The sequence below is a fragment of the Anastrepha obliqua genome, chromosome 4 (assembly GCF_027943255.1).
Source record: "Anastrepha obliqua isolate idAnaObli1 chromosome 4, idAnaObli1_1.0, whole genome shotgun sequence".
In the NCBI taxonomy this organism is placed as follows: domain Eukaryota; kingdom Metazoa; phylum Arthropoda; class Insecta; order Diptera; family Tephritidae; genus Anastrepha; species Anastrepha obliqua.
In genome coordinates this window covers 238524-265715 of record NC_072895.1, presented here as the reverse complement: position 1 = coordinate 265715, position 27192 = coordinate 238524, and the positions used below count along the sequence as shown (strand labels likewise).

The 27192-nt window shown below is 38.1% G+C and overlaps 3 protein-coding genes across 6 annotated transcripts in view; 2 read left to right on the top strand and 1 right to left on the bottom strand.

Annotated features, from left to right (window-relative positions):
- Window positions 1-10548, top strand: part of LOC129245126 (DNA ligase 1) — a 31508-nt gene extending 20960 nt beyond the window's left edge. For all 3 annotated transcript variants that reach the window (XM_054883129.1, XM_054883127.1, XM_054883128.1), the window contains 6 exons: window positions 2978-3760; window positions 4022-4220; window positions 6964-7133; window positions 7205-7442; window positions 7498-7885; window positions 7959-10548. In XM_054883129.1, coding sequence (XP_054739104.1) covers window positions 2978-3760; window positions 4022-4220; window positions 6964-7133; window positions 7205-7442; window positions 7498-7885; window positions 7959-8153 — 1973 coding nt within the window. In that variant the 3' untranslated portion in view covers window positions 8154-10548. The remainder of the gene's footprint in view (window positions 1-2977; window positions 3761-4021; window positions 4221-6963; window positions 7134-7204; window positions 7443-7497; window positions 7886-7958) is intronic.
- A 4060-nt stretch (window positions 10549-14608) lies between these two features.
- Window positions 14609-15884, top strand: LOC129244558 (prenylated Rab acceptor protein 1). Of its 2 annotated transcripts, XM_054882253.1 has the most exons (5): window positions 14609-14845; window positions 14903-15029; window positions 15096-15302; window positions 15371-15564; window positions 15623-15884. In XM_054882253.1, the coding sequence occupies exons 2-5, from the start codon at window positions 14950-14952 to the stop codon at window positions 15718-15720; spliced, it is 579 nt and encodes a 192-aa protein (XP_054738228.1). In that variant the 5' UTR covers window positions 14609-14845; window positions 14903-14949; the 3' UTR covers window positions 15721-15884. The 2 variants fall into 2 exon arrangements, with proteins under 2 accessions (XP_054738228.1, XP_054738227.1); XM_054882252.1 differs by having other exon boundaries at window positions 14609-15029.
- Window positions 15885-16328: 444 nt separating this feature from the next.
- Window positions 16329-19085, bottom strand: LOC129243931 (dolichyl-diphosphooligosaccharide--protein glycosyltransferase subunit 2). The gene is made up of 5 exons (XM_054881405.1): window positions 18934-19085; window positions 18513-18754; window positions 17415-18449; window positions 17048-17294; window positions 16329-16991 (listed from the first exon to the last, which is right to left on the bottom strand). Exons 1-5 carry the CDS (start codon window positions 18944-18946, stop codon window positions 16594-16596), a joined length of 1935 nt encoding a protein of 644 aa, XP_054737380.1. The 5' UTR covers window positions 18947-19085; the 3' UTR covers window positions 16329-16593.
- Between the last annotated feature and the right edge of the window lie 8107 nt (window positions 19086-27192).

Sequence of the window (27192 nt, the reverse complement as noted above, 5' to 3'; positions counted from 1 at the left end):
ATGAGTGAGGAAGGGAAGTTGTTAAATTTATTCACTTGGAAACAGTATATAATTTTTTTGTCAATGCAACTAAACTTTTCAAGTTATTCAAATTTGATTTAATATTGAAAGTAATAGAGAAGGACAGTTCTGTACATTCTCCTGTCGATAGGTCCAAGCGTCATACCACCAGGCTGCTTCACAAATTGCCGAACAACCGTGCCCCACTTGCTTTTTCCAGCGATCAGGTTCAAGTATCGATCAAGCAAAAGCTTCTAAAGCCATGTACCCTGATTAAATTCCCGAGTCTATTGGCAGTAGGATGTCTCACAAAGGTCTTCAACTTGTTTATGGCCGCTCTCATAATTCTTGACAAGTGAAAAATTAAATTTAAACATTATCAGACTGTTAAATTTATCAGGCTGTTTCTACATTTTTGTGTTTCACGGAGATTCAATCCTACATCTTCCGAATGGTAGTCAGGCACCAACCCATTCGACTACGGCGGATACCAATGTGTACATGTACAAAGTAAAAACTGGCGGAGAAGGAAGAAAAGCAAATTTTAATGAAACTATTTTTATCATTACAAGATGTTTGTATTTAATTCTTAATAATCAAAATAAATAAAATGTTCCAAAACGCCAACAGGGTTGCGAAGCATAACTTTACAAAGTAGCAATATTTTACTAATGCAATGTATAAATACGGTATTCATACAGTATTGCTACGATACTTTTACATTGTATACATGCATAAGTTTTCGAAAACATCCTATAACCCCTTGCAGACATTTGCTAGAGCCTGAGCCATCTCCCAGGCATCTCAAGAGGCATATTTTCAACTACTCTGACGAGATCGAGGAGAAAACACAAATACAACTACTGGTGATTATTACCAACGTCCTAAACTCCAGACCCCCGAATTCCTTTATCGAAGGCTAACCACCTATTTCAGACGAAGAGCTTCAGCTGCCTCGCGTGACTCCTACATATCCGGAATAGACCGCGACATACCCAATATATGTCCAGCATGTGAAGGCCCACCACAAGGCACATCAAACCTACTGACCTAACACCTCCTCGCTCTCGACCCAACCTGTCGCACAACACGCTTTCTGGGCCTACCGTTATATGAGTTAGACGAAGGACTACAACGCATTGTCAGAGCTTAGTAAGCTAGAAGTCCACGTAACATATATGTATGTACATACATATATATATATATATATATAAATAACTTACAATGAAAAACGAAACAGAACCCAGGATGAGGCACATTGCTTCAGAGTTCTGAGATTATAAAAAATATTCAGAAAGAAACAAGTTTACAAACGTAATAAAAAATGGCCGCCGTAGCCAAATAAATTGGTACATGACTACCATTCGTGAGTGCGTAGGTTCGAATCTCCGTGCATGAAAGACCTAAATTATAGAAAGTTAAAAAGTTAAAGTTAGCTATCACCCCCCGACAGGCAAGGGCAAACTTTCGAGTGTATTTTTGCCATGAAAAAGCTCCTCATAAAAAAATATCTGCCGTTCGTAGCCGACTTAAAACTGTAGGTCCCCGCATTCATGGAACAACATCGTGATGCACACCACAAGTCTGAAGAGGAAAGCGCCAGTTATATAAATAAAAATATGGAATAGCAAAAGCATAAAAGAATAATTTAGTGGGCAAATTAAAAGTAAATAAATTTTCTACTTATATAGTGGTTGACGAGAGCATGAGCATCGGCCTTAACAAATATATGCGTGCACGGTTTTACCAGGAAGATAGCGTTGCAGGTTGGGATAAGCCTGTGGATATACTCCCAATATGCACTAAATTCACTGTGGATGGCCTATATAATACTTTTAAAGATATAATGTTCCATAGCAACATAATTGGTTATTAGAATACAAATGAATATTATGCACTAATATTCTAAGTATTTTATAACTTCTTAGAGGTATCGAGGTACAAGCGTAATGGTCGGACATGATATCTCTTTCAGAGCAATCTTAGTAAGTGACATCCCAGATGTGCTAATTGTAAAACTTGTATGTCATTCTGCAACAATTATCGCCAATATAGGTTATTTAGTATTACCTAGATAGATTTCTTATCACATTCTTCTCCCAATTGGAGAAGTTTTCCTTGGCCATGACTGCAACAAACTCATAAATATGATACTATTCCAAAGATATGTTTCAGAAAGTGCAGTTCTTTATTACTGCATTAAAAGAGATAAACCGATGGCAGAAATATTTAGAGGAATTGAGTTTTTTAATTCATAAGAGGATGCTGTTCCATTTTCCAAGAATGAAGAAAATTTGAATTCAATTTTTCAAAGGAGGAAAAATGGAGCTTTTTGGGAAGTTGAAAATTTTGGCGCAAAATGAAGGAATCGAAAATTTTGAATAGCAATTAACTTTTTTCAAATTACCGCACAATGGCTAAATTACGGACTCCCCAAATCAGAAGGCGTGACAAAGAAGTTTGAGCCAATCTGTCTAAATCTTAGTTCTAGGAGCGACCACAATCTTCTCATTTGGCGGGGAAACCACCCATCGGGTTCCCTGTCTAGCTAGCTCATCCGCCGAAGTTTCGTGCTATATCCCTGTGATCAGGCAGCAAGATGAGCAAGATGAGCTACTACATAAGCGCCAATGATTGCTTATCAAATGAAATAAGTTCATATACGAACTGCTTTTATAAAATTTCTTGAATGCCAGCCGGGGAGGTTGGTAATGATTTGTCTCTTCAGTCTAACTATGTAGTAGTTTACAAATACTATTGGGTTGGAGGGAAAGTTCTGTCGTATTTTACTAGGCAGGTAATATATAGGCTACTCCAAGCTCAAAAATGTATATTGGCTGTTCCAATGTCTTTCAACAAACGTTGTTAAGCTTATGAAATTTAGTTTAATAGGACGTAAGTCACTAGGTACCCTGCACTCTCACTATATCTCATTAAATTATGGTCGTAATCACTTTTTTACATATACATTTTATAGAATCAGAACCTATCTCGGCATTTCGTGAACGTGACGCTCAAGCTACTCCCGTAGATGGCATGACTACTCCCGAGCATTCTGAATTGACTGAGCAGTTCTTACGCGAAATCGAAGAGGCACAGGAACGAGAACGCGAAGAGCGCTACAAAGATGCCTTGCGCAATCTTTGGGAAAAGTATCAACAGCAGGAAAATGAAATAGAAGATGATTTGTTTGAGCAAAAAAAACGCATGCGAATGCCTCCCTACTATATGTTGATGCAGAAGAAACGCTCATATCCCGTCCTTCCGTGGCTCCCATATACAGAACGTAGAAAACGTTTTCCGGTCGCGAAACGTTCAACCAAACACGCGCCCAACGAGAATATAAATTTAGGAAAGACCGATGATAAGGTAGCTGAAGAGTTGAGTGAGCTATTTGGTTCATCCGTGTCCTCTACAAGTGATGAAAAGAAGAAGCGCTCAACTGATGAACAAACACAGACTTCTTCAACACTCGCTCCCGGTATAACATCGACTACTTCAAATGATATCTTACTGGAGATACCGTCTAAGAAAAATAATGCTACTGAGACTGCTATAATTACTGTTCCATCGATAGATCCACACGAGCACCGTCAGCATGAGCACAGATCCGAGCATGCCCATAGTGGACATGCACAAAAAGAACAAAAGCATAGTAAACGCAGCGATCATCATGTTTCACACGAAAGTCATGAGGATGAAGAAGGCTCCGAATCCGAGGAGCATGAAGACGATGAAGGTGAAGAGGAGGATGAAGAAGGTAAAATATTTGAATTTCTTACAATAAAATATCTTACACCCAGTTTCGCCAATTAATTTTAAAATTTATCGGACTGTTAAATGTTCAAGTTTTACAATTTTTTATGAAGCTTTGCTATTGTGAATTTTCACAGATAAATTTAAAATAGATTGGCATTAATGAAATTAAAAACCAACTAAATGTCGGGTGCATACATATAAATAAATACAAAAATATGTACACACATACATATGTACATATGACTTTTTTCTTTTCCCATAGAATTCGAGGAAGAAGAGATCGAAGAACGTAAAAAGAAGCGTGATTTGAGAGCAGCGAAGCTCTTAAATCTGGAATTATTTCGAGGCGAACATGTTCCATCCTCCCACTTCAATATTCAGCGACAAAAGAAATCCATCGATTGGTCAAAATATTTTGGCATAGATAGAAAGAAGAAGGCTATAAAATTAGAGAATACAGGGTAAGGTTTCATTATGAGTATTTCCATAAATAGTTTTCACGTTCGATATTCCGAAAGTACAATCAAATTGCCGACCGAACCGACCCGAACGAATATGAAAGCTAGATTAGGTTAGGTTGAAGCGGTTGTCCACTATTGGACACACTCAGCCTCATAACCCATTGAGATACGGCGTGGGGAACTAAAACCAGTATGTACTTTCCAAACATTTCAGAAGTTCCTTGAATCCACAGTGTTGAGATCTTCCAGTTCATTAAAAATTATCCACTTAAAATGGTAAATTTTCGTCTGGATAGAGCAGGGCAATTCCAGAGGAGGTGCTAGATCGGCTTTCCTCACCAAGATAGCTTCTGTAGAAGTCATGTGTTGTCACGTCCATTCTCAGGTCAGGAACCCATGTTATCTTTAGGTGAAGTGACTCAGCGATCTCGTTAAGAGATGTGCGGCATTTCATGGCTACTTTGGAGGTTTTTGACTGCATTGTGCGATTTTATCGCCGCCTGGCTATCACTGAAAATGTAGATATCATCTCCAGGTGTTGCATCACACTTTACCATTGTTACGGCTTTTGTTATTGCCATCAGTTCAGCCTGAAAGATGCTACAGTAGACAGGAAGCCGAAAACTAAACGGGATCGCCAGATGTTCAGAACACACACCTCCGACCAGGCTGCCTTTGAACTTTGAGCCATGTGTGCATATATGTATATACTCGGATGTCTTACTTCGTCCCGTTTCTAATCTTCGCTTGAGGGTAGGAAGGTCATTTATATTGTTATGGCAATTGTAGCCCGTGTTTAACCATTTGCTTTCCTGAACATCCACTGGAAGGAGATTTAATGTCGCATATAATACTTTCGATGGTGTGGTTGACATTACATCGGTTATGAGAACAGATGCGAGTCTTTGAACATTGTCAACTTTTTTAATGTCCACTACAATACCATAGTGGAGAATTTGCCTAATTACCACTGTGTAGAGCCAATATATTATTCTGGGTTTCAACCCCCATTTTTTCCCAATTAGCCTCCTGCAGGAGTATAAAGCCGTCATTGCTATGCGTACTCTATCTGCAACCTTGAGCCTCCAATTTAGCTTCCTATCCAGGACAAGGCGATATTTTTTTAGGAGCAGGTGTTTTATATCTCCTGGTAAAGACTATCAGATCCGTTTTTTTCCGGATTTACTTCGGGCCCTCGACTTTTACTCCAAAGTGATAGTCTGTTGAGAAATCTTTGTCGAAGATCACACAATGGAAGGTCACTGCCAGTGACTGCTTTTACAATATCATCAGCGTATGAAATTATATTTCTTACAATTTTTTTCGAGTTACTGGAGAAGATTACTGAGAGTCACGTTCCACAGAAGTGGAGAGATTACCTCACCGTGTGGTGTGCTCCTGACCGAAAATTTTCGATGGATGTTTCGCCCAAAATCTGCGCTTTTCATCCGCCCGATAAAATTCGTTTTATAAACGAGAGTAGTGCACCGTTTACTCCCATTTCCGTTAGCGATCTTATTATTCCTTCCGCATATATGTTATTGAAGGGACCCTCGATGTAGACAAATAATGCCTTTGCGGAAGGTGGTAACTTGTTATTAATCTTTCCTCTGATATGCACAAACATTTTAGTTGAATCAACAGTCCAGTCGAGCTGTAACTTGGAGTTAACTAGGTATATCGCGACAGAGAGATTACTGTCTAATGTCGTTTCAAGCATTCCCGAGTCTGTACGTTTGCGGTTTACAACGGGCTTCTACTACTTAGATGTCTAGAGCTTCTTTCTCGCTGGTATCTGTTGTTGGAGGGCAACCAACCACTGCTTGGGTAGCGTTCTCTTCATTTGATCTAGGGAAGAGATACTCCTCATCCTTTATAGTATCAGAGAGCTCGGAGTATTCTCCCAGTATGTACTCTAGGGTAAATCTTTCAAAGGGTTCGCCTACCATACCGAACGATTGATTTCTAGGGAGAATAAATCCAGAGGTCGTTGATCAGCGAACCTTATTCATTTGACGCCTCATTGAAACCATCCCGCATCCGAGCAACTAAATTTTAATAAATTGGTTACGAGAATTTTTCCGAAGCTGATCACCACTTGAAATATCGGTTTCCATCAATAATGGAAACAGACGGGTTCTTGGTTCCAGGACAAAAATATTTCTTCCGATGGTCAATAATCCTTGCATATTTCAAGCGGAGAAACTACTGTAATGAGCACATCACCATTCTAAATGACAGTAAATACATCCTCTCGATTATATCATATTTTGAGGTGAAGTCCTCAGTTGTTCTAGAAAGAAAATAAATATTAAACCTTCCATCAGTGCGAAATCATATTTAGCTACTCTTAATTCTGGAACCATAGGTTGGTTAAAGATAACGGTGGGACAATGCAAAATTCCCAAAGAGGAGCGAAAAGGCCTGGAGGGTGTACTTCGGAGTGTATCCTTCTTACAAAACTTCCAAAGAATAAATTCTTTCATTGCTGACTCCGAAATCATCTGCACATTTTCGTTTTTGCCACTCATCCCCGGAGCAGCAATACACGCTTCTAAGAATAGAGAAACAACTTGGATCAGTATAACCAAAGGAAAAGCAATGTCCCATTAGATTTCATGAAAGCCTTCAGTCTGAAATCTCGCTAACCTTTTTTTTACTAGACTACTTTTTTAATACTAGAATTATAATACATAAAACAAATAGACATTCTTTGTAACTAGTATACTATTCCCTGTCCTAGCATTGACATAAAAAAGCGTAGCACTATCAATGACGATGCCGACCAAAAAGATCAGGATAAAATGAAACGTGAATTAGACCCAACGAAATTAGACAAAATGGATAGAAAATTGCAATCCATCGAGAACTTTATTATCGATGAAACTATTAAATACACAGGAGCGCATGAGGGTAAGCCTGTCACTGGTAGTTTGTATTAAGTCAAAGTAATTCATTTGTTAATATTTTACGCATCATTATAGGAATCGCAAATATCGATGAAATACGACGCCTGAAGGACCATGTACTCTCTCGATTAGCTACGGCTTATAGTTTGGAGAAAATGCGTCGCGCATTGGAGAAATTACGACAAACCGTGGAAGCTGAGAATCATTTACTACGTAATGTAATTGAGCCAGATGATCTTAGCGAAAATGAGCTTGACAAACGTTTATCTGTGAAGAAGGAGCAGGCACCCTTGAATGAATTGGAAAATATTGAGTAAGTTCAGCATAATTTTTAAATACAAAAATAACATCTACCGTATTATCTAAAGTTTACCCACGGACAATGAGAAAACTAATGGTATCCTTTCGAACGCCATGATGAGCACCAACTCGGCTGAATCGACCAATAAAATTGCCGAATCGAACGGTAAAGAGGAATTTGAACAAGTAAAAAAACACAAAAAAAAGCGCAATGGATATTTGCGTTATCCAGAATTGCCAAATGAATTCAGGAATGTGGACGAGGATATCGAAACCGGCCGTTATGAGTCATTGAACGACGCATATCTAGGCAATAAGAATTATATTATTGGCTCACATCAATGTCCCTTAATTGAATCGATTATTGAACGTTGCCGTGGTGTAGACCTTCTAAGTGGGGATATAAATCAAGAATTTCTGCCTATTTGTGGCGAACACCAGATTTGTTATTTATGTGTAAGTCAGAAGAAGAAGTGCCGAGCGCAAGCAAAAATATTGAATACAAATTTATTAAACATAATTATTGCAGAGCACTTCACAAGTGGCTTGTGACTATCAGTATTTGACTGAGGCTGATTCCATTTGTGGTAACAACAATGATTGCCAAGCAGCAGCACGTTCCATATTAATGATATTGCGTGGAACGCTCAGCCCACAACTCGGACCTAGAGAGTGTATGAAGAATTCGTGTCTACACAGTGCCATGCGAGAAATCGGACTATAAATGCAACAACAATAAATATATTAAACTTATAAACAAAAAGAAAGAATTATTATATTTTTATTGGAAACGTGCAGCTCGTGGACAGTGTAAAGGGCAAAACGAAGAGTTTTTCGTTGTATTTATGCTATGAATAATTCTGTTATGTATCTATCTTCCCTATTATATTGAATACTTAAATATAGGTATATAAATACTTATATAAAAAAAAATATTGAGTGAATTTAAAACTATTAAAACTTAATAGGGCAATTCACAAATAAGTGCAAATGGCCTGGCATCAAGACATTTGTAAATTATTGCGAATGCCATTATGCCAAGTTATTTGCATTTAATTGTGAACTGCCCTAGTAAAATTAATATTCTTTTCAAAACATGAAACGTTATTAAAAAATATGTTTGTGTGTATGCATTTCTCAACTTAATTAACAAAAATATGTATATACAGTTACAAAAAGTGTAAGAATGTGAAACACTGTTCTTTTAGAAATATATCAAAATAAGAATAAATTATTGTGTTAAATGTGTAATTTAAACTTATTCAAAAATGTCCTTAAAGGATGAATATACACTTGAATAAACATATAAACATATTACATATATATGAATGTATATGTGTACATTATTACAATAAAGGAAAAAACGAATATAATAGTGGTTCATATAACCAACGAAATATGTAATTTCCACAATAAAATATAATACAAATTCTCTTTTAGAAAGATGAGAGTAGAGAGATTTGAAATGAATACAATAAGATAATACAATAATTTCAAACAAACATCCTGAGATTTCGAAATATGAAAGTTGAAAATCGGTTGATGAGCAAAATGGGAGTTAATATTTTTTTTATCTCAGTTTTAAAAATTATTCTATGTATTGAATTGCTAATAAATTTTCCTAAAATTAAATTGCTAAAATTGGAAACAAAACGCGGAATCTTTTGTATAATAACTTTTGTTGGGTTCTAAACCCAATATTTTTAGTGAACGTAGCGTATTATTTCCGAGAGAAATATACATCGAGTCCACTGGGCCAGTTTTTGTAGTACTAATATATAAATACATAGTAAATATATTAATACCTAACCAAGGTCACGCGCATAAATACAAACAGCACCCGTCCATCCCTACTAAACTCAATACCCATAGAGGAAGTTCAAAGTTTCTGCTATCTAGGATGCATTATTTCGACCTCTGGCGGCTGTGCTGAAGGCATCGAAAACAGAATAAATAAGTCGCAGCAAGCATTCGGACAACTGCAAAACATCGAGAGCTCCTCGTTCCTGTCGCGTGGTACTTAATTAAGAATATTTCATTCCAACGTCGCATCCGATTTACTATACGGATGTGGAACATGGATTGCTGCACCACGGCTTATACAACGCCTGCGATCTTTTACAAATCGTTGCCTTAGGCGTATACTAAAGATAAGGTGGTCAGAAACTACATACATATATCCAACGACAGGCTGTGGGAATTGACTAACCTTGTGCTCATCAAAACAAATATTCTGAAAATAAAATAGAATTGGGTCGGTCATACACTTAGAAAACCTGCACAAGACATTACGAGGCAGGCCATCATGGAACCCACAGGGATTCCGCAGGAGGTGACATCCAGCGCACACTTGAAGAAGACAGCTCGAGAATGAAATAATATTAAGTGAATTAAACTGAAATGAAATAAAAAGAATTTTATTGGATAGGGATAGATTTATTCACTATGGAGCGGAAGTAATAAATTTGTACTATCTATGTTACGGCAGCTGCATGAAGTTTTGTATACCACATACATAAACATATGTATATCAATATGCATATACTCAAATATATGTATGTGTATACTTTGCTAACAATCATATAACTTACAAAAGTAATATATGTATATATATGTACATTCATATATTAAATAGAAAGAAGTATACATGCATTGCTCTAAACTATGCGGTTATTATTGGATACATTTTACAAAATTCAGCGCTATGGTAAAGACAGTTTCCAGGCAAAAGAGTCTTATTTATAAGAAGACGTGTGCGCTTTTAATGAAACAATAAAATTTTTTAATGGTATATATTATCATGAAAAGCTATAATAAACATACCAATAAATACTGTACACATTTATGTATATGACATATAACTAATATAATCAAAATGGAATATATAGAATGTGGAACTAAAAATCGGTTGAAGTACACAAAAGTCATAGTCACAAAAAAGGCATACAAACATTGTAAACAAAAATACTTACAATAACAAAAATAAACATTTGATTATTGAATATTTATTACAAAATAATTATCGGATGTTTGTCTATGGATGTATGATTGTACTTACTATTATATTTCACATATTTTAGGAAAAATATAACAAATAAATAAATCTATACAAATAATAATTAGTCGTTGGGTTGTTTAGGTGAATTCTTAATTAATTCTTAATGGAAGACCTTTGCTACTGGTGCTTATTTTTTAATGTAATGGTGATTCGTCACCTTTTTTAAATAATCACAATAATTGTATTAATTTGATAGCGATAAACATATATTTGCATGCATAATTTCAAGTAGGGTATGATAAATTTACTGCTGCGAAACATAACGTCAGTCGTTTCGCTTTGCGGGATTGCAAGACGCATTCATGCAAGGTGATATTAGTAGAACAGCTGATTTGTTTTTGTTTGTTTTTTCTTGCAATTTGGTGGTGTGACTGTCAAAGTGATATGTTTTTTTTTGTTATTTTGTTTGTTTGTTTACATTCTGATCAGGGATACCAGGTTGACGATTTTGTGAGTTTTCTTAATGTATAAAATATTCAATAAACTGCAAAAATTTAACAACTGTGGGAGCACAAAAACAGGACAACAATAAGCTAAAGTGTAGCTTTTTTGGTGCATCTTAGTATAGGGTTTTTCAGTAAGAGCGCTTCAACTTTTTTGACGTGATAACGTCTTATAATTCGATTTAACAGGCTGCACGCATGAAAAAATGTGTCGTTACCTTGCTCATTAGTGTTACCTTGCTCATTAGTGTTACCTTGCTCATTTGTCGTTACCTTGCTCATTGCATTGAATGAACTGCAAGCGAAAGCACGGAACGAACGACAAAGCAAACAAAGCAAACGAACGGCAACGTTCGACATCTTGCTCTCTCCTACTTAAGTGAGGATATATATGTATGTATATGCGCATATGTACATATATAAATTCACGTATTTGTATTTGCATATGCCTTATTATTGATTATTATTAATTTGATTCACTTGAAGAATTTAAAATAAAACCAAGTTTGTTAATAATACCTGTTGTTTTAATGTTATTATTATTAATTTTTATATTATATATTAAGGAAAAAATGTATGGTAATATTTACCATATACCTTATAAGATATGTTGTCTATACTAATATTATAAAGAGGAAAACTTTGTTTGTTTGTAATGAAGAGGCTCAAAAACTACTGGACCGATTTTAAAAATTCTTTCACCATTCGAAAGCTACATCCTCCACGAGTAACGTGGATTATATTTTATTTTGGAAATAGGGCTCGAGATATAGGTCAAAATGTGGACCCGGGTAACCTTCGGATGTGTATGTACAATATGGGTATCAAATGGAAGCTGTTGGTGAATGCTTTAGTCCAGAGTATTTTTCATGCCGCTCCGTGACTAGGGTCTCGAGATAGAGACCAAAACGTGGAGCCTAGAATGTGTTTGTACAATATGGATATCAAATTGAAGCTGTTGGTGAATGCTTTAGTACAGAGTATTTTTCATGCCACTCCGTGACTGGGGTCTCGAGATATAGGTCAAAACGTGGACCCGGGTAACCTTTGGCTGTGTATGTACAATATGGGTATCAAATGAAAGCTGTTGATAAGTGCTTTAATACGGGGTAATTTTCATACCTATTGATGACTAGGGTCTGGAAATATATGCCAAAACGTGGACCCGCCGTGTCTTTGAACCGAATTAAACCAAACTTACACACATTGTTAAGTAGGTATTGAATATGATTTCCGTATAGTTTGAATACCTATTGGTAGATAGGGTCTCGAGATATAGGTCAAAACGTTGACCCGGGTAACCTTCGGACGTGTATGTACAATATGGGTATCAAATGAAAGCTGTTGGTGAATGCTTTAGTACAGAGTATTTTTCATGCCGCTCCGTGACTGGGGTCTCGAGATATAGGTCAAAACGTGGACCCGGGTAACCTTTGGTTGTGTATGTACAATATGGGTATCAAATGAAAGCTGTTGATAAGTGCTTTAATACGGGGTAATTTGTTATGATATGTTATGTAATGTTATGTTATGTTATGTTATGTTATGTTATGTTATGTTATGTTATGTTATGTTATGTTATGTTATGTTATATTATGTTATGTTATGTTATGTTATGTTATGTTATGTTATGTTATGTTAAAGCATATTATGTTATGTTAATGTTAACTCATACAAAATATCTATCAAACAAATAAAATTAAAATTTTCTTTTGAAAAATGCAACCATTCAATCAGTATTTTCTTATGACGTTATCACGTTAAACTATCGTCAGTAAACCGACTTTACAGACAACCTCTTTTTTTTTTAATAAAACACAAACGGTTTGACTTTTTTAACTACTTTTTTTTTATTATCGAGTTTGAACATATACCTTTAAGTATGAAATTCGATTTCATTTGCATGACCACCGCGTGCACGTTTTACGAAGTCCAATCGTTGAACCCAATTTTCGACCACTCTTTTGCATAAATCGGCCGAAATTCCAGCAATTTCGCGTTCAATATTGGCTCTGAGCTCACACATCGTCGCCGGCTTGTTACTGTAGACCAATGACTTCACATAACCCCAAGCGAAAAATAAAAAATATTGCGTCGTTCGCCCGCCCTATCGGAAAAAAGTTAAAGCGCACCTATTGAATAACCCTATATATGCTTTTGCGCGCGTTTGACGCACGGTAGTTAATAGGTCTGTCACAATGGGTTCGATGCATTGGCAGCACATTTGACTGACGTGACGTGACGTATAAAACGTACCGTGGTGCCACAGTGAAAGTATTGCCGCATATAAACAGAAAACATATGTTGTGAAATCAAATATTACATTTCGTTGGGTATAAAGAGCGGTTCCAGCGTATGCATTAATGCTTAAGGAAGTTGGTAGCACAAAAAGAATGAGACTTTTTTTTTAAGTCTAAGGAATTTGAAACATTAAATGTGATATACATATATTATAAAAATAAAAAGTATTAAAAATGGAAGCTATTGAAATAATAAAAATAATAATAATTTTGATGCTTATTGAAGCATAAAAGTGTTTTAATAGAATAAATGGTAGCCGTAGACAGTGGGTGCGACCACAACTTCGAGATAGGAAGACACATTGATTTTTCAGGGTAAATTTCTGATTCACTGAAGAATTAAAAAGAACTATCAGAATGAAAAAATATGTCGACTTGCTTCTCAACCTGATGAAGGAAAAAACTACCATTCGCCCAGATTGTCAGCTATATTTGACCCTCACGCAAGTTATTATAAGAACATATTTATAATGATTTTAGAATAACAAGACAAATTATGTAGGTAGATATTTCGTTTTGCTCCAAGTAAAAGTTAAAAAAAGTAGTAGCAAAAAACTTGGAATTGGCCGGAGCACTACCTACGAAATTATTAATTTGTACTTCACATGTACCACAGCTACTACTTTCGCTTCTTTTGCGCTACTACTACTCCCATAGCTGCTATTTGAGCAAAGGTTGCTTCTTCTGAATACGCTGTGCCGTTAGAGCCCATGAATAAACGAAAAAAGGGGAATTACTTGTTTCTAAAGAAGAAGCAGAGAACGTCAATGTATACATAATATACATTAATACATTAACGTTCTCTGGAGGAAGAGTAGGCGAAAGAAATTATACACACTCACAATCTTTCTAGATATGGCATCATCTGCATGAACTGCATTTGGAGGTATTTTCAAAATTCGTACTTTCACGGTTTAACCAGCAGCACTTCGCTTTCATTAGTTTGTTTAGTTTATATATTACAAATCATAATATATTACCCAACCATTCACTGAAGTTTTTAAATTTATCCTCCTATTGTTTGTTATGTATTATTCAGGTATCTGACGCCACACTTGTCAAAATCGACAAAATTAAAGTAAATAAAGACACCTGTATTCAATTCGTCTTGAATTATTATTATTATTATTATTATAATAGCTTCCATTTTTATTAACGGTTTTTAATTTAATAATATAGAGCACATCCAATAAAAATATCTTTATGCACAATATATTTGCTTTCATGACAAAACATGTTTTTTTTTTAAATACCCGGCAATACTTTCATTGTGGCACTACGGTGTGTTTTACACGTCACGCCATTCAAAAGAAATCTATGACACAAATAATCCAATGTGACAGGCATGTAATCATAGATGACCCTGTAATGCTGTCAAACTTTCGAGGGCTGTGCATAGTTCTCCATGGATGTTCATTCTTAAAATATAGTAAATAAAATGTCAACATGAAATTTATTTACTTTGATGTAATATAAAGAATCTACATGACGAAGAAATACACGTCATTTCCTAATTTGCTTAGTAGTGCTGCTCAACTTTCGACGAATATCAGTTAATAGAGGCAAATAATAAACTTCAATTAAAAACAATATAAGAAAACAAATAGGGAGAAAGGTAGCGTCAGCAAAATACTTAAAACAAACACAAATTGCAAACCTGTATATACTGCAGCAATTACGCCGAGACCTATTCTGTACAATAAATTAAAAGTAATATAAATGGATGAAGTTAAAGTGGATATCAGTGGAGAAATGAATGCTCCAAAAGATCAACAAAGATCTCAGTTTGATTTTAGCAGGTGCGATTCTATTGTGGCTTAAATTAAAACGAAAACTAATTTTTATTGTCTTAATCAAATCCTTAGTCTCACAAACTTCCAAAAGATACCAAGCCCATTGGAGATTATACAGCTAACACGTAAATACATACGACCATGGTCTGAGTTTATGAACACAGCTAATTTCAAGACTGCAGCAAGTATGCCACGTTTGACGAGTCGTTTTTTTCGCAACATCACCTACTTCCAAAGCAATTACATTTTCATATTTGTAATATTGATGATATACTGTCTGTAAGTGCTAGATACGAAGAAACTTTTATCACACTTAGTCCTTTATTTTATTTTCAATGAATTTGAAGCATTACCTCACCACTGATTTTGCTGGTTTTGGCGGTAGTGGCGTTCGTAAGTCATAGAATTAGGAAGGCTAAAACACCTGTTAATATTTTTGGACACCAATTATCAACCAATCATCAAATAATAGCTGTGAACATTGCTTCCATGCCGATACTTTTAATAGCAGGAGCGGGCGCGGCACTATTCTGGACACTGGGTTAGTATTCTAAAAAAAAAAAATACGGCTCTAAACTGCAACATTTGTATTTTGATAGGAGCTTCTTGCTTTGTGATCTCATTACATGCCATATTCTACAATATTGATGCAATCGTAACTGAAGAAAATGAGGGATTCCTAGCAGAAGTTGTATAAACGAGCTCGATACTTGACAACATGTAATTTAAATATACGAAATGTATCCACTACATTATTTAAAGATTACAGCCAATATTTTAATTATAGATAATTTTTTAATATTGTTATTTTAAAGGCAGAGTATGATGATCATAAAAAATAACCAAGCTTCCTTTTATAAATGTCGTGTTGTTATTGTTGTTGCAGCAGCATAAACATTCCCCCAAATATATACGGGGGATGCTGCTGAAGTGACAGTTCTTGGGCGGATGTAAATCCGGGTCGTTACGGTTGCGTAGAACCGATCATAGTGGGAACGCCACATCCAGTTGTTATTGTTTACGACATTTCTCCTTGTTGTTGTTTTAACGACATTTCTCCCCATATATATTGCTGCAAGAGCTTTAGTTGATTGTATTTCTCTGTACTGAAACTTATCTTTAAAGACAAATAGCAAAAAACAGAAACAAATATATGTATATATGAATATTTAGGCGTGTTGATACGAACTATTGTTGTGACAACACGTATATTTGCTTAAATTTTTGGTCATAGATTGGAGGGGAATTTAATTAATTTAACCCTTTAATTGATTAGTTCTTCTAATAATCATAATGTTCTAATAATAGTTTTTTTTACGATCTTTATTCAAAGTCTTCATACTTTTACAAAAATAAAAAGAAACTTCTTTCTTTTTCCTTTTTCGGTGTGAAGCACTTCGAAATAAGCTAATAATGAAAGTAAGATTTTAAATCATGCTCTACCTCCATTTCTTAAGAATAGTTTCGGAATGAAACTAAACTTACAGTTATTTATTTCTTTTTTTCTTTCTAATTAACTTTTAATGGAGCAGACATTTTTGTTATAGTAATACTCCTATTCAAAGTGTGTTTAAGTGAATGCTGCACTGGTGGTTAAAGTTGACGGTGACTTCATTATACGTTGGGCATGTATACGCCGCAAAAGCCGATTTCCGCATAGGAATGTAAATATTGCTATAGGGATAAGCAAGCGTAGTGTTTGGAACATATTTAAACTCAGCCAAAAAACTCCAAAAAGCGCCAAAATACCACCTAATCCTGCATGAAAGCCAATTGTACTAGGTGACAACGAAAAGTTAGAGACGTTGATTCCCAGTTTGCCCCAGAAAATAAATAGCAACACCAGAGGAGTTAAGCATAAACCGGTGAAAACATCCGAGACAAAACGGGGGGGACGTTTTTCTGGTGGACGGAACATATGCTCTATTTCGGGCAGCGTACTACGGATCGCCTGCTTCTTTGATATCTCTAAATAATTATTTGACAATGTAAAAAGATATTTTAATACAATTTTTAACATTTACCAGATTCGTGTGCAAATTTCAATTGAACGTTCGCTACGTGCCATTGGAATGAATTTGAAATTGAAGCATCACCAATAATCAAATAGAGTTCGTATTGTCCCGACTTGTAGCCAAATTCGGCCCCATGCGCGCCAACATCCATATCAAACTTGTAAGCTTTATTACTGTCTTGTTCAGCGACGAAAATTATTTCCTCATTTGTATCAACATTGGAGAGGCGTACGAAGGCCTGATGAACTGTTATGACCTGCGAAATTTTATCAAATATCACCGTTATTAGAGCAATATAGATATAAAATTTAGGGATCATTGCTATTGTTGTCTGTAAGGTAGCATATACCAGTCTGTCTTCCTAAATTTCAAGTACCTTCGTTGTGCCCTCATCGATGAGTACAGACTTCAGTACGAGTTTTTGAGTGGAATCTGCTTTTAGCGTATCCGGCAGAGTTTGTGGATATATAACATTTTGTTTTTTTACTGACGAGCTCGCATCTGATTCAGCTACACCAAGTTCCAACGAATGCACTTTTACTCGCCCGAGTACCTTGAATTGTAGTGTTTGTGTGTAAGTGTTGTCTGCGTTAATTTCTGCCAAATATATGCCTCGCGTTGGCTTGTAATTCGAAAGCTGAGCCGCGAAAATAGTTTTATCCGATGATTTCGATATCAGCTGCACTTTTTCAGCTAAAACCGTATTATCTTTTTTAAGCAGTATTTTTCCGTATATATTTTGTGGTGCACTTGCTACTGCCTTGCCTAATAAATCGACGACGGCCACATTCAATACTGGATTGTCAGCCTGTAATTGACCATTTCCAATCAATTGAATACAGATCGGTGCAATTTTTCCGGCGCCACCCAATGTTTTCAGGGCCTCAATAAGTACATGTGCGCCCTTTGCTGTTTGTACAGACCTTCTGTTGAGAAAATATGTAGCAAACTTCACAGCTTGCTCCGCATTTATGGGTGTTGGTTTGTTGAAAATATTTGATACTCGGAATATACCATTCACGACTAAAGCGGTAATGCTGAGGCCCCCTTCGAATTGAAGCATCTTTCCATCGACTTCGTCGGCTTGCACAACTGCATCTTCGACACGATCTGCAACAAATGCTGCACCAGTACCTAATTCACTTGCAACATTGAAAGCATATCCAAGGCTAACTATTGAATCATCTTTCTTTAACAAGTCGTGCAGAGTTTTTAAAAGTTTATCAGTACTTTGTTCATCAACCAGAACTCCCAGAAGCTTGTTGGTAGCGACACGGAAATATATTTCCTGGGATGAACTCAGTTCGGACTTTAAAGAACTATACACATTCGCCAATACTGTCTCCGATAACTTATCTTTACAATTCAGATTTTTACCAGAACCAATAAGGTAAAAATCTTTCTCATAAGCCTACAACGAAAAGTGAATATTTGTATAGGAATCTTTAATACGTGTAACTAAAAGGTATCTTACATTTAATTTAGATTCCTGATGAAGTGTACGTATTTTCGAACACAATTTCGTCGATTCCTTTGCGTCATTCATTTGTACATTTAGTGTAGAATAGTAAATAGCTTGCAGGTCATTCGACGTTAAACCATCGGCAAATACACGTTCCAAACGGTGGAGGTCATTTTGACTTAGGTGCCCCGGCACCGTTCGCGCTCCAAATGTTATCGAACTCCAAGACAACGCTAACGTAGCGTATATTAGTACTATATACATATATGAAAAAAATAATTTTTATTATTACGAACAATATTGTCTAAGCTACAAAATTTTATTTTTTGCCGGTTTTAACAAACTGAAAGAAGACGCCTACTTCCTTTCAGCCGGCAATGGTATTCAAACGTTGACTACCCTCATACTCTTGATATAAGTTTAAAATGCTTACCCAATTTGTACATTTTATACACAATTTTCTTGATTAACTCAGCTATAATAATTATTCTTGTATTATCATTAAACCCTTTTAACACAAATTTAACACCGTCTGGCGGCGATCACCATAGAATTTTGACAGACACGTCAACTAAAGATAGCCCGTCAACGACGATTCTTGCGAAAGAAATACATGAGTGCGAAAGACCTACTAGTTATTACTATAATGGACCGATTGTAATAGATTGTAAATAACTCATGTTGCAGAGTTGCAATAAATGGACTTATTTTGTGTTTTTTGCCGATGATACCGTGGCAAGAAAGCGCGAGTATGTGTGTAATTTAGGGTGCTTAATTTTCTATTGCTTTCGCTTACTCTTCCTCCAGAAAGAGAACGTTAATGTATATATAAGTATATAATACATATATAAGTTACCTAAACGTTCTCTGCATCCGCTACACAAACAAGTAATTTTCCTTCTTTTGTAAGCGCGAGTATGTGTGTTGTTGTTGTTGTTGTAGCAGTATCTTCGCCCTGTCAGTGTAGTGTAAATTACCGGTCGTCTTCGTCTAGCTCATCTAACGGTAGGCCCAGGAAACTGGCAGTTTCGACGGGTTGGGTCCAGAGGGAGAGAGGTGTTAGATGAGTGGGTTTGATGGGGCATGTGAAGAGGTGGTTAGTGTCGTGCGGGGTACCTTCACATGCAGGACATATGTTTAGTATGTCGGGGTCGATTCTGGATAGGTAGGAGTTTAACCTGCTACAATATCCAGAACGTAGTTGTGCCAAGATTACGCGGGACTCTCGAGGAAGCTGGAGCTCTTCGTCTGCGATAGGTGGTGGTTGGACTCCGATAACGGCATTCGGGGGTCGGGAGCTTAGGAAGGTGGTAAGTGTCTCCCGATGAATGTCGTTAATAGCCTGTCTGTATACTGTCTGATCCTGGAGAGGTCTGTCCGTTTTGTCCTGGATCTCGTCCACGTAGTTGAGGAAGTGTCTCCTGATGTGCCTGGGAGGTGGCTCAGGCTCGAGCAGGTGTCTGCATGGGTGAGGCCTACGGTGACATCCAAGCAGAAACTGCTTGCCGAGCATTTTGTTATGCTCCTTAACCGGGAGCATGTGCGCCTCGTCATGTAGGTGGTGAATAGGGGACATCAGGAGACATCCTGTCGCGGTCCTGATGGCAGTATTCTGGCAGGTCTGAAGCTTCGTCCACTGCGTATCACTGGTTCCAGGCGACCAGACAGGCGCGGCATAGTTCAGAACCGGTCGGCCTATTGCTTTGAAAGTCGACAGCAACATTTCTTTGTCTTTGCCCCAAGTGCTGCCGGCAAGCGACTTGAGGACTTTGTTGCGATTCTGTACTCTCGTTGCAATAGCGGTTGTGTGCGCCGAGAAGGAGAGCAAGCTGTCAAAGGTGACTCCCAAAATTCTGGGGTTGTTTATCGTCGGAATTGGGGTATCATCGACGTGAACCTGAAGTGGCAGCTTGACCTCCTTTGTCCAGGTGGTAAATAGGGTCGCCGTGGATTTCGTGGGAGAAAGTTTTAAGTTTCTCGCAGTGAAGAAGCGAGAAAGGCTGGCGAGGTAGTCGTTTACTTTTGAGCATAGGCCATCAATGTCATTGCCCGACGCCATTATCGTGCAGTCGTCGGCATATGAGACCAGTGAGACTCCCTCTGGTGGCTGGGGGAGTTTCGAAATATAGAAATTAAAAAGCAAGGGTGAAAGGACACCACCCTGCGGTACTCCTTGCTTTATTTTTCTTTGTTTTGAGGTTTGGTCTCGAAATACTACCGACGAGTGACGACCACTCAGGTAGTTCGCGGTCCACCTCTTCAGCCCTGGCGGGAGTGTCGACTGTAAAATGTCATCTAGTAGCGTGGCGTGGCTGACTGTGTCGAAAGCCTTTTGTAGGTCCAACGCTACTAGGACAGTCCTCTCGCAGGGGCGGTTTTGGTTAAGGCCGCGGTTTACCTGGGTGTTTATGACGGTGAGTGCCGTGGTGGTACTGTGCACTCTACAGAAACCATGCTGGTGTGGGGCTGGAGTCAGGTGTTGAGTGAGGAGTGGGAGTAGAAGGGCCTCAAGTGTCTTCACTACTGGGGAAAGGAGAGTTATCGGACGATAAGACTCCCCTTGGTTGGCGGGTTTCCCAGGCTTCAGCAGTGGGACCACTCTCCCTAATTTCCACTTATCAGGAATGATGAGAGTGGTCATAGACAGGTTGAAGACCTTTGTGAGATATTCTACTCCCAATGGACCCAGCTTTTTCAGCATCAGCATGTTTAGTCCGTCGGGGCCAATGGCTTTTGATGGTTTCATGTGTTTGATGGCCCCCTGAACCTCGTCGCTGGTGAAAGTAAGCGGTGCACTGTTGTAGGGCAGTTTGTGCAGCCGTCTGGTGGCACAACGCTTGGATCTGTCGACCGGAGGATGCAATATAAATTGCCGGCTAAAGTAGCTCGCGCATCTCTTCGGGTCCGACGAAGTACGACCGTTGAAGGTGATATCCACCTTGTCGTTGTGCTTCGTCGGGTTCGACAGGGACCTTACGGTGGACCAGAGCTTGCTCACACCAGAGGTGAAGTTACAGTTGAGTGACCAGTTGCCGGATCTCCAAATTGAGATCCTTTATACGAGGATCCCCGGGATCGGCCTGGCGTAGACGGTCACGCTCGTTTGCCATAACGGCTGCTTCGGCTGGGAAATTGGGACGTAATTCCCGGATCCGTCCAGCAGGTATGAAGCGAGCCGCGGCGGCTGTAATCGCCTTGCGGAATGCGCGTTCGCCGGCGCGCACATCGGTGGGATTGGGTAGGGCTGCGAAGATGTTCTCAGTAAATTCCGCGAATCTGGTCCAATCAGCTTTGTTAAAGTTGATATATGACCGGTGATCCGCGGAAACAAAATCGGCGGGTCTCTCGATCGAGATGATAATGGGCAAGTGGTCTGATGCAAGCGATAGCATAGGTCGCCAGGTTATGCTATTTATCAGACCAGCGCTAGCAATTGTTATGTCAGGCGAGCTGCTACAATTGCCCACTACCCTAGTGGGGGCGTCGTCGTTTACAGTGCTGAACGTCGAATCGTCTATCTGCTCTGCCAATAGCTGTCCCCTACGATCATTTGGCAGGCTTGAATGCCAAAGATCGTGATGCGTTAAAGTCACCTACTACCAATCGGTTTTCTCCCTTGATGAGCGCACCAATATCGGGGAGATATCCTGCCGGGCACCAGGTGACAGGGGGTATATAAATATTATAAATTTCGAGCTCGGAATCGCCTGACCGGACAGCTATACCTTGACGTTCTAAGGTGCTGTCCCTGCGGTCGATGCCTTCATCAATAAGACGATACTGCACTGAATGGTGTACTATGAACGCTAGGCCACCACCGTTGTCTCGCTCGCGGTCCTTTCGGTGCACGTTATAGCCGTCCCTGGTAATCAGGGGGGAGCTAGCGTGCAGTTTTGTCTCTTGGACCGCAGCTATCTTAATTCCGAACCGATTCATGAAGTCGACTATTTCGTCAATCTTGCTCGTTAGTCCGTTGCAGTTCAGTTGCAAAAGCTTGAAGCTTCGCTGGAGGGTCGTCGTAATTCGGGGGGTGAGGGATGCGTGATGTTGTCTGCGTTGGACCTGCTGTGCGTTCCGCAAAATGGGGAGTGGCCTGATGTTGTCGGGAGGCCGCGCCACGGGGGGCGGTTGCGGGTGCAGAGCTCTGCAGCAGGGTGCAACGTAGTCGCGTGTCCACTCACGGGTGGTGTGCAGGCCGGAGCACCTCCGAAAGTGACACCAGCCACTGCAAGAACTGCATTGGACAGTTGCCAGGTTCCGAGGTACTACGGTCTGGCACACGGAGCAGACTGTGCGGGGGACCAAGAGCTGCTGGTTTGTCCCCGCACTGGGGTAGGAGCAGGAGGGTTGTGGGTTGGAAAGGGAGTCGTGTTGCTCTTGGGGGCTCCTGGCCGTTGAGGTGTTGTTAGTGGCGGCAGTGTGATGTGCCGGCACTGAGGGCAGTGTCGCCGTAGAGGCGGTGACCGCCTGTGGGCGGGAGCAACACGTGGCCACATACCTTGTGGACCACTCCCTGTGAGTCTTAAGGCCTGAACAGGTCTTAAGATGGCACCACCCGTTGCACTGGTTACACCTAACCGAGGTGGAGTTCGGGTGGAGCCGTTTGTGGCAAATGCAGCAGTAAAATACTTCAGGTCCGGGGTTGGGTTCGACGCCAGCCCGGAAGAGAAGTATTTGGAGCAAACTGGCTGCAATGAGTTGCTCCTGTGACGAAAGGTTTAGGGTAAAATACGGTGCACTAGACAGGGCTAGTGTACTGGGGCGGCAGCCCTTGGTCGGGAATAAAAACCCGAGTCATTCCGGTAACGTAGAACCGGCTGCCATGGGAATGCGCGAGTACGTGTGTAATTTAGGGTGCTTAATTTTCTATTGCTTTCGCTTACTCTTCCTCCAGAAAGAGAACGTTAATGTATATATAAGTATATAATACATATATAAGTTACCTAAACGTTCTCTGCATCCGCTACACAAACAAGTAATTTTCCTTCTTTTGTTTGAATATTCGCAGCGATGACGTCATAGCAAATTTGGAGGCCACAATTTTGTATTCTTTCATTCTTGGAGTGGTTATGTCAGACTATTAATCAGTCAGATCATTAATCCATTTCCTTAACATTCTGAGCTTGTTACAGAGTTCCAATTTGGAAAATGAAATTTAGTTAAAGCATTGTTTTTTTCTATTGACAACACTAATTGAAGTACGTACAAAAATCTTTACAAATGGCTAATGATGCTCAAACTCACCAATTTATCGTAGTCCCCTTTCCGTTACCCGAGGAATACACGAAATTGAGCAAAATTTTAGCCCGTAGAAACCAACTGCTTTCCTTTGGTTACATATTTACACAATACATCGGTTGGTGTGTGTTTCGTGGTATCGACACAATGTTGCCATTGATATTTTTGCATACATATGTATTTTTACACACAGACGCGTTATCATTTAAAATTTTTCATTAGTTAATAAGCCAAAGTCGAAAACCACCAAATGCAAACAGTTAATTTATCTATAATTAACATTATTCAACATTGTTTTTAAGTTATTTAAAAAAAAAGAGGTTGTCTGTAAAGTCGGTTTACTGACGATAGTTTAACGTGACAACGTCATAAGAAAATACTGATGTAATGGTTGCAATTTTCAAAACAAAATTTTAATTTTATTTGTTTGATAGTTATTTTGTATGGATATAGAGGAGGAGGTAAATGGAATCGCAATGGAATAGGTCAAGTTACATTTACACAAACGTGAAAAATGACGAAACATTTATCAAATTCATGAAAGATATGTTCAATTCCGATTGTGCATCAGACGTTAATAAGTCAACAACACTGAGAGGCAATATTACCGATTTGCCTTTTTCAAGACACTTTACACTCGAAACACTCCATTTCATTTCCTACTTTTTCTATCATCGTCCTATTCTCAACAGAGAAATGGTTCATTACCATGCACACAGGAAGAAGGCATATGCAAATACAAATATGTGAATTTATATACAAATGCGCATATACATACATATATGTATATGCTCACTCAAGTAGGAGAGAGCCAGATGTCGAACGTTGCCGGCCCCGGGTCCGATTGTGCTCTTTGTCGTTCGTTCCGCGCTCTCGCTTGCAGTTCAAACACATTAGCTTACATTTGCTTGCGTACAGAATAGATTCGTCCATTTGATATGTCCATATGATTTGTAGGCATCTTTAGATATAGATTTGTTCCTTTTGAAAATTGCGCGAAATTGTATATGTATATGCATGTTTATATATGTACATATATTAGTATACAACATATCTTATAAGGTATGTGGTAAATATTACCATACATTTTTTCCTTCATATATAATAAAAAAAATTAATAATAATAACATTAAAACAACAGGTATTATTAACAACTAGTCGTCACTATTTATAAATTCGGTAAGGATGATGATGATACACTTGGTTTCATTTTAAATTCTTCAAGTAAATCAAATTAATAATAATCAATAAGAAGGCATATGCAAATACATATACATATGTGAATTTATATATGTACATATGCGCATATACATACATATATACGCTCACTTAAGTAGGAGAGAGCAAGATGTCGAACGTTGCCGAACGTTGTGCTCTTTGTCTTTCGTTCCGCGCTTTCACTTGCAGTTCATGCAAGGTAACGACCATGAGCAAGATAACGACGAATGAGCAAGATAACGACGATTGAGCAAGATAACGACGAATGAGCAAGATGACGACCATTGAGCAAGATAACGACGAATGAGCAAGATAACGACCATTGAGCAAGTAACGACACATTTTTTTGTGCGTGCAGCCGGCTAAATCGAATTATAAGACGTTATCACGTAAAAAAATTAAAATTTGTATAAGATTATTTTGTAAATAAATTAGAAATGTACTGTTTGACAACACTGTGTGGTGAGAGAGCAATCAGATGGCACGATTCTACGGAAACAATCCAAAATCCCATGTTGGAGCATTCCATGGTTCGTACGGGACAGATCGTACGAATTTTTACAGTTTACAACCTTAATTATAGACAAACCATAACTTTTTAAAACGAGTTATTTAGTGCACTAATACTGTGTGGTAGTTTTCTAAACGAAACCTATAAACGTGCTTTAAAATATTCGCATATCTTTGCAAAATCCAAAAAAAATTATATGTTCGTACGGGACAGCTAAAGTCTACCACTACTCTGAGTTATAGTGAATTAAGTGAAATTTCAGCGAAACTAATAATATTAACAAGAAAACGAAAATGACATTTGATTGTGATTGTATTAGAGTTTATTAACACAACAAAAACATTTAAAACATATTTAGTTTAAATGACTTATAGGGTAAAAATGAAAATGTTCGTACGGGACAAATTGTGTTCGTACGGGACGCGTACGAAATTCAGCTCTTAAATTTTGATTTTAACGTTCTCTAAAGGGAAGATTTGATGCTTTTGTTATCTAATATTTCGTGAAATTTGGATATTCCGGGTATAGGCTTGGACGATTCCCAGGGACGAACATCCCGAATTTCGTCAGCTATTTCGGATGCAGAAATATAAAAAGTGGATGTTGAAGAAACTTATGTGGCAGCAACTTTTGCGAAATCATTCGCGTTTTGGATTACAGTATTGCTTCCTTGGCTACGGGCTTTTTGATTAACAAGTCTTTTTATATTGCCACCGACTCCGTCTACAACTCCCTTAGCATGGGAAGTGGCAAAATACTTCCATTCAAATTGTTTGCTATATCTTTCAGAGAGATATACCAATAACGAGACCATATAACGATTTTTAAATTCAGAAGAAGGACCATCACTCCATATAACTTCTTTAATTATTTCCCCATGATCTGCTGCAAAAATTTTATCATACAAATATGTCACGAAGGCGAATATACTGTCTTTATCTTTTTCCTTTGTATCAGAGCATATCACAAAAGTTTTACATTGTGCCATGAAAAATGAAGCAGCGGTAAAAAGAGTAAAACTTTCCCTGCTCCATAAAGCTGACTGCACCTCGCTTTGATATGCGCAAGAATAAGACATAGCAAAATCAATTTGAAGTATTCTTGCATGTTCATTATTTTTATCGCTTTGGAATGCTTGTGCTTGTACTCTTTTCATATTTATGTGATACATGACGTATGGTAAGTCGGATATAAGGTTTTCGTGTAACTCTCCACAACTGATTTCTTCTGTCTTCAGTTTTACTCGTTGATCATCTCCTTTTTTCCATTGCTTATAAATTATATTTTTTCCTGGGTCATAAGGTATTACCATTTTTCTTCCATTTTTACATGTATCGCACACATTTCTCCAACAGCTTGAATCAAGGGCCGTATCACAGAGAATGTTGCTCCAGTAGGAGCTATTGTAGCTTATTTTCAATCACTTCAATTTTAGAATAAAATTCTCGTGAATCATACATTTGCACTGTTCTGATGGCGTGTCTTTTAATAACAAAACATTTTTCGGTCGAGTGCACAATCTAGAAAACTCTATTTTTATGTTCGGAAACTCTTCCTTAAATATATAAAAAGCTTCTTTTAAAAATAAGGTGAGGTAGTGCTTTTGTAATGTAAGTTTTTTACCGTTAGTCCAACAGACCATTGTGTCGTTCATGCCCGGGCATGTATAAACAATGTCTGGACGAAAGTAAAAATCTTTCACCATTTTGGTGGTTTCGTCATCGT

Excerpts from the sequence above, each read along its gene's own strand:
- LOC129243931 (XM_054881405.1), bottom strand. Across the intron at positions 18,450-18,512 it reads ATCAGGAATCTAAATTAAAT|GCTTATGAGAAAGATTTTTA; the intron begins GTAAGATACCTT and ends TTTTCGTTGTAG. Across the intron at positions 16,992-17,047 it reads GAAATTTGCACACGAATCTG|AGATATCAAAGAAGCAGGCG; the intron begins GTAAATGTTAAA and ends ATAATTATTTAG.
- LOC129244558 (XM_054882253.1), top strand. The coding sequence starts at position 14,950 with ATGGATGAAGTTAAAGTGGATATCAGTGGAGAAATGAATGCTCCAAAA. Across the intron at positions 15,030-15,095 it reads TCTCAGTTTGATTTTAGCAG|TCTCACAAACTTCCAAAAGA; the intron begins GTGCGATTCTAT and ends TCAAATCCTTAG. Across the intron at positions 15,303-15,370 it reads ATATTGATGATATACTGTCT|CATTACCTCACCACTGATTT; the intron begins GTAAGTGCTAGA and ends ATGAATTTGAAG.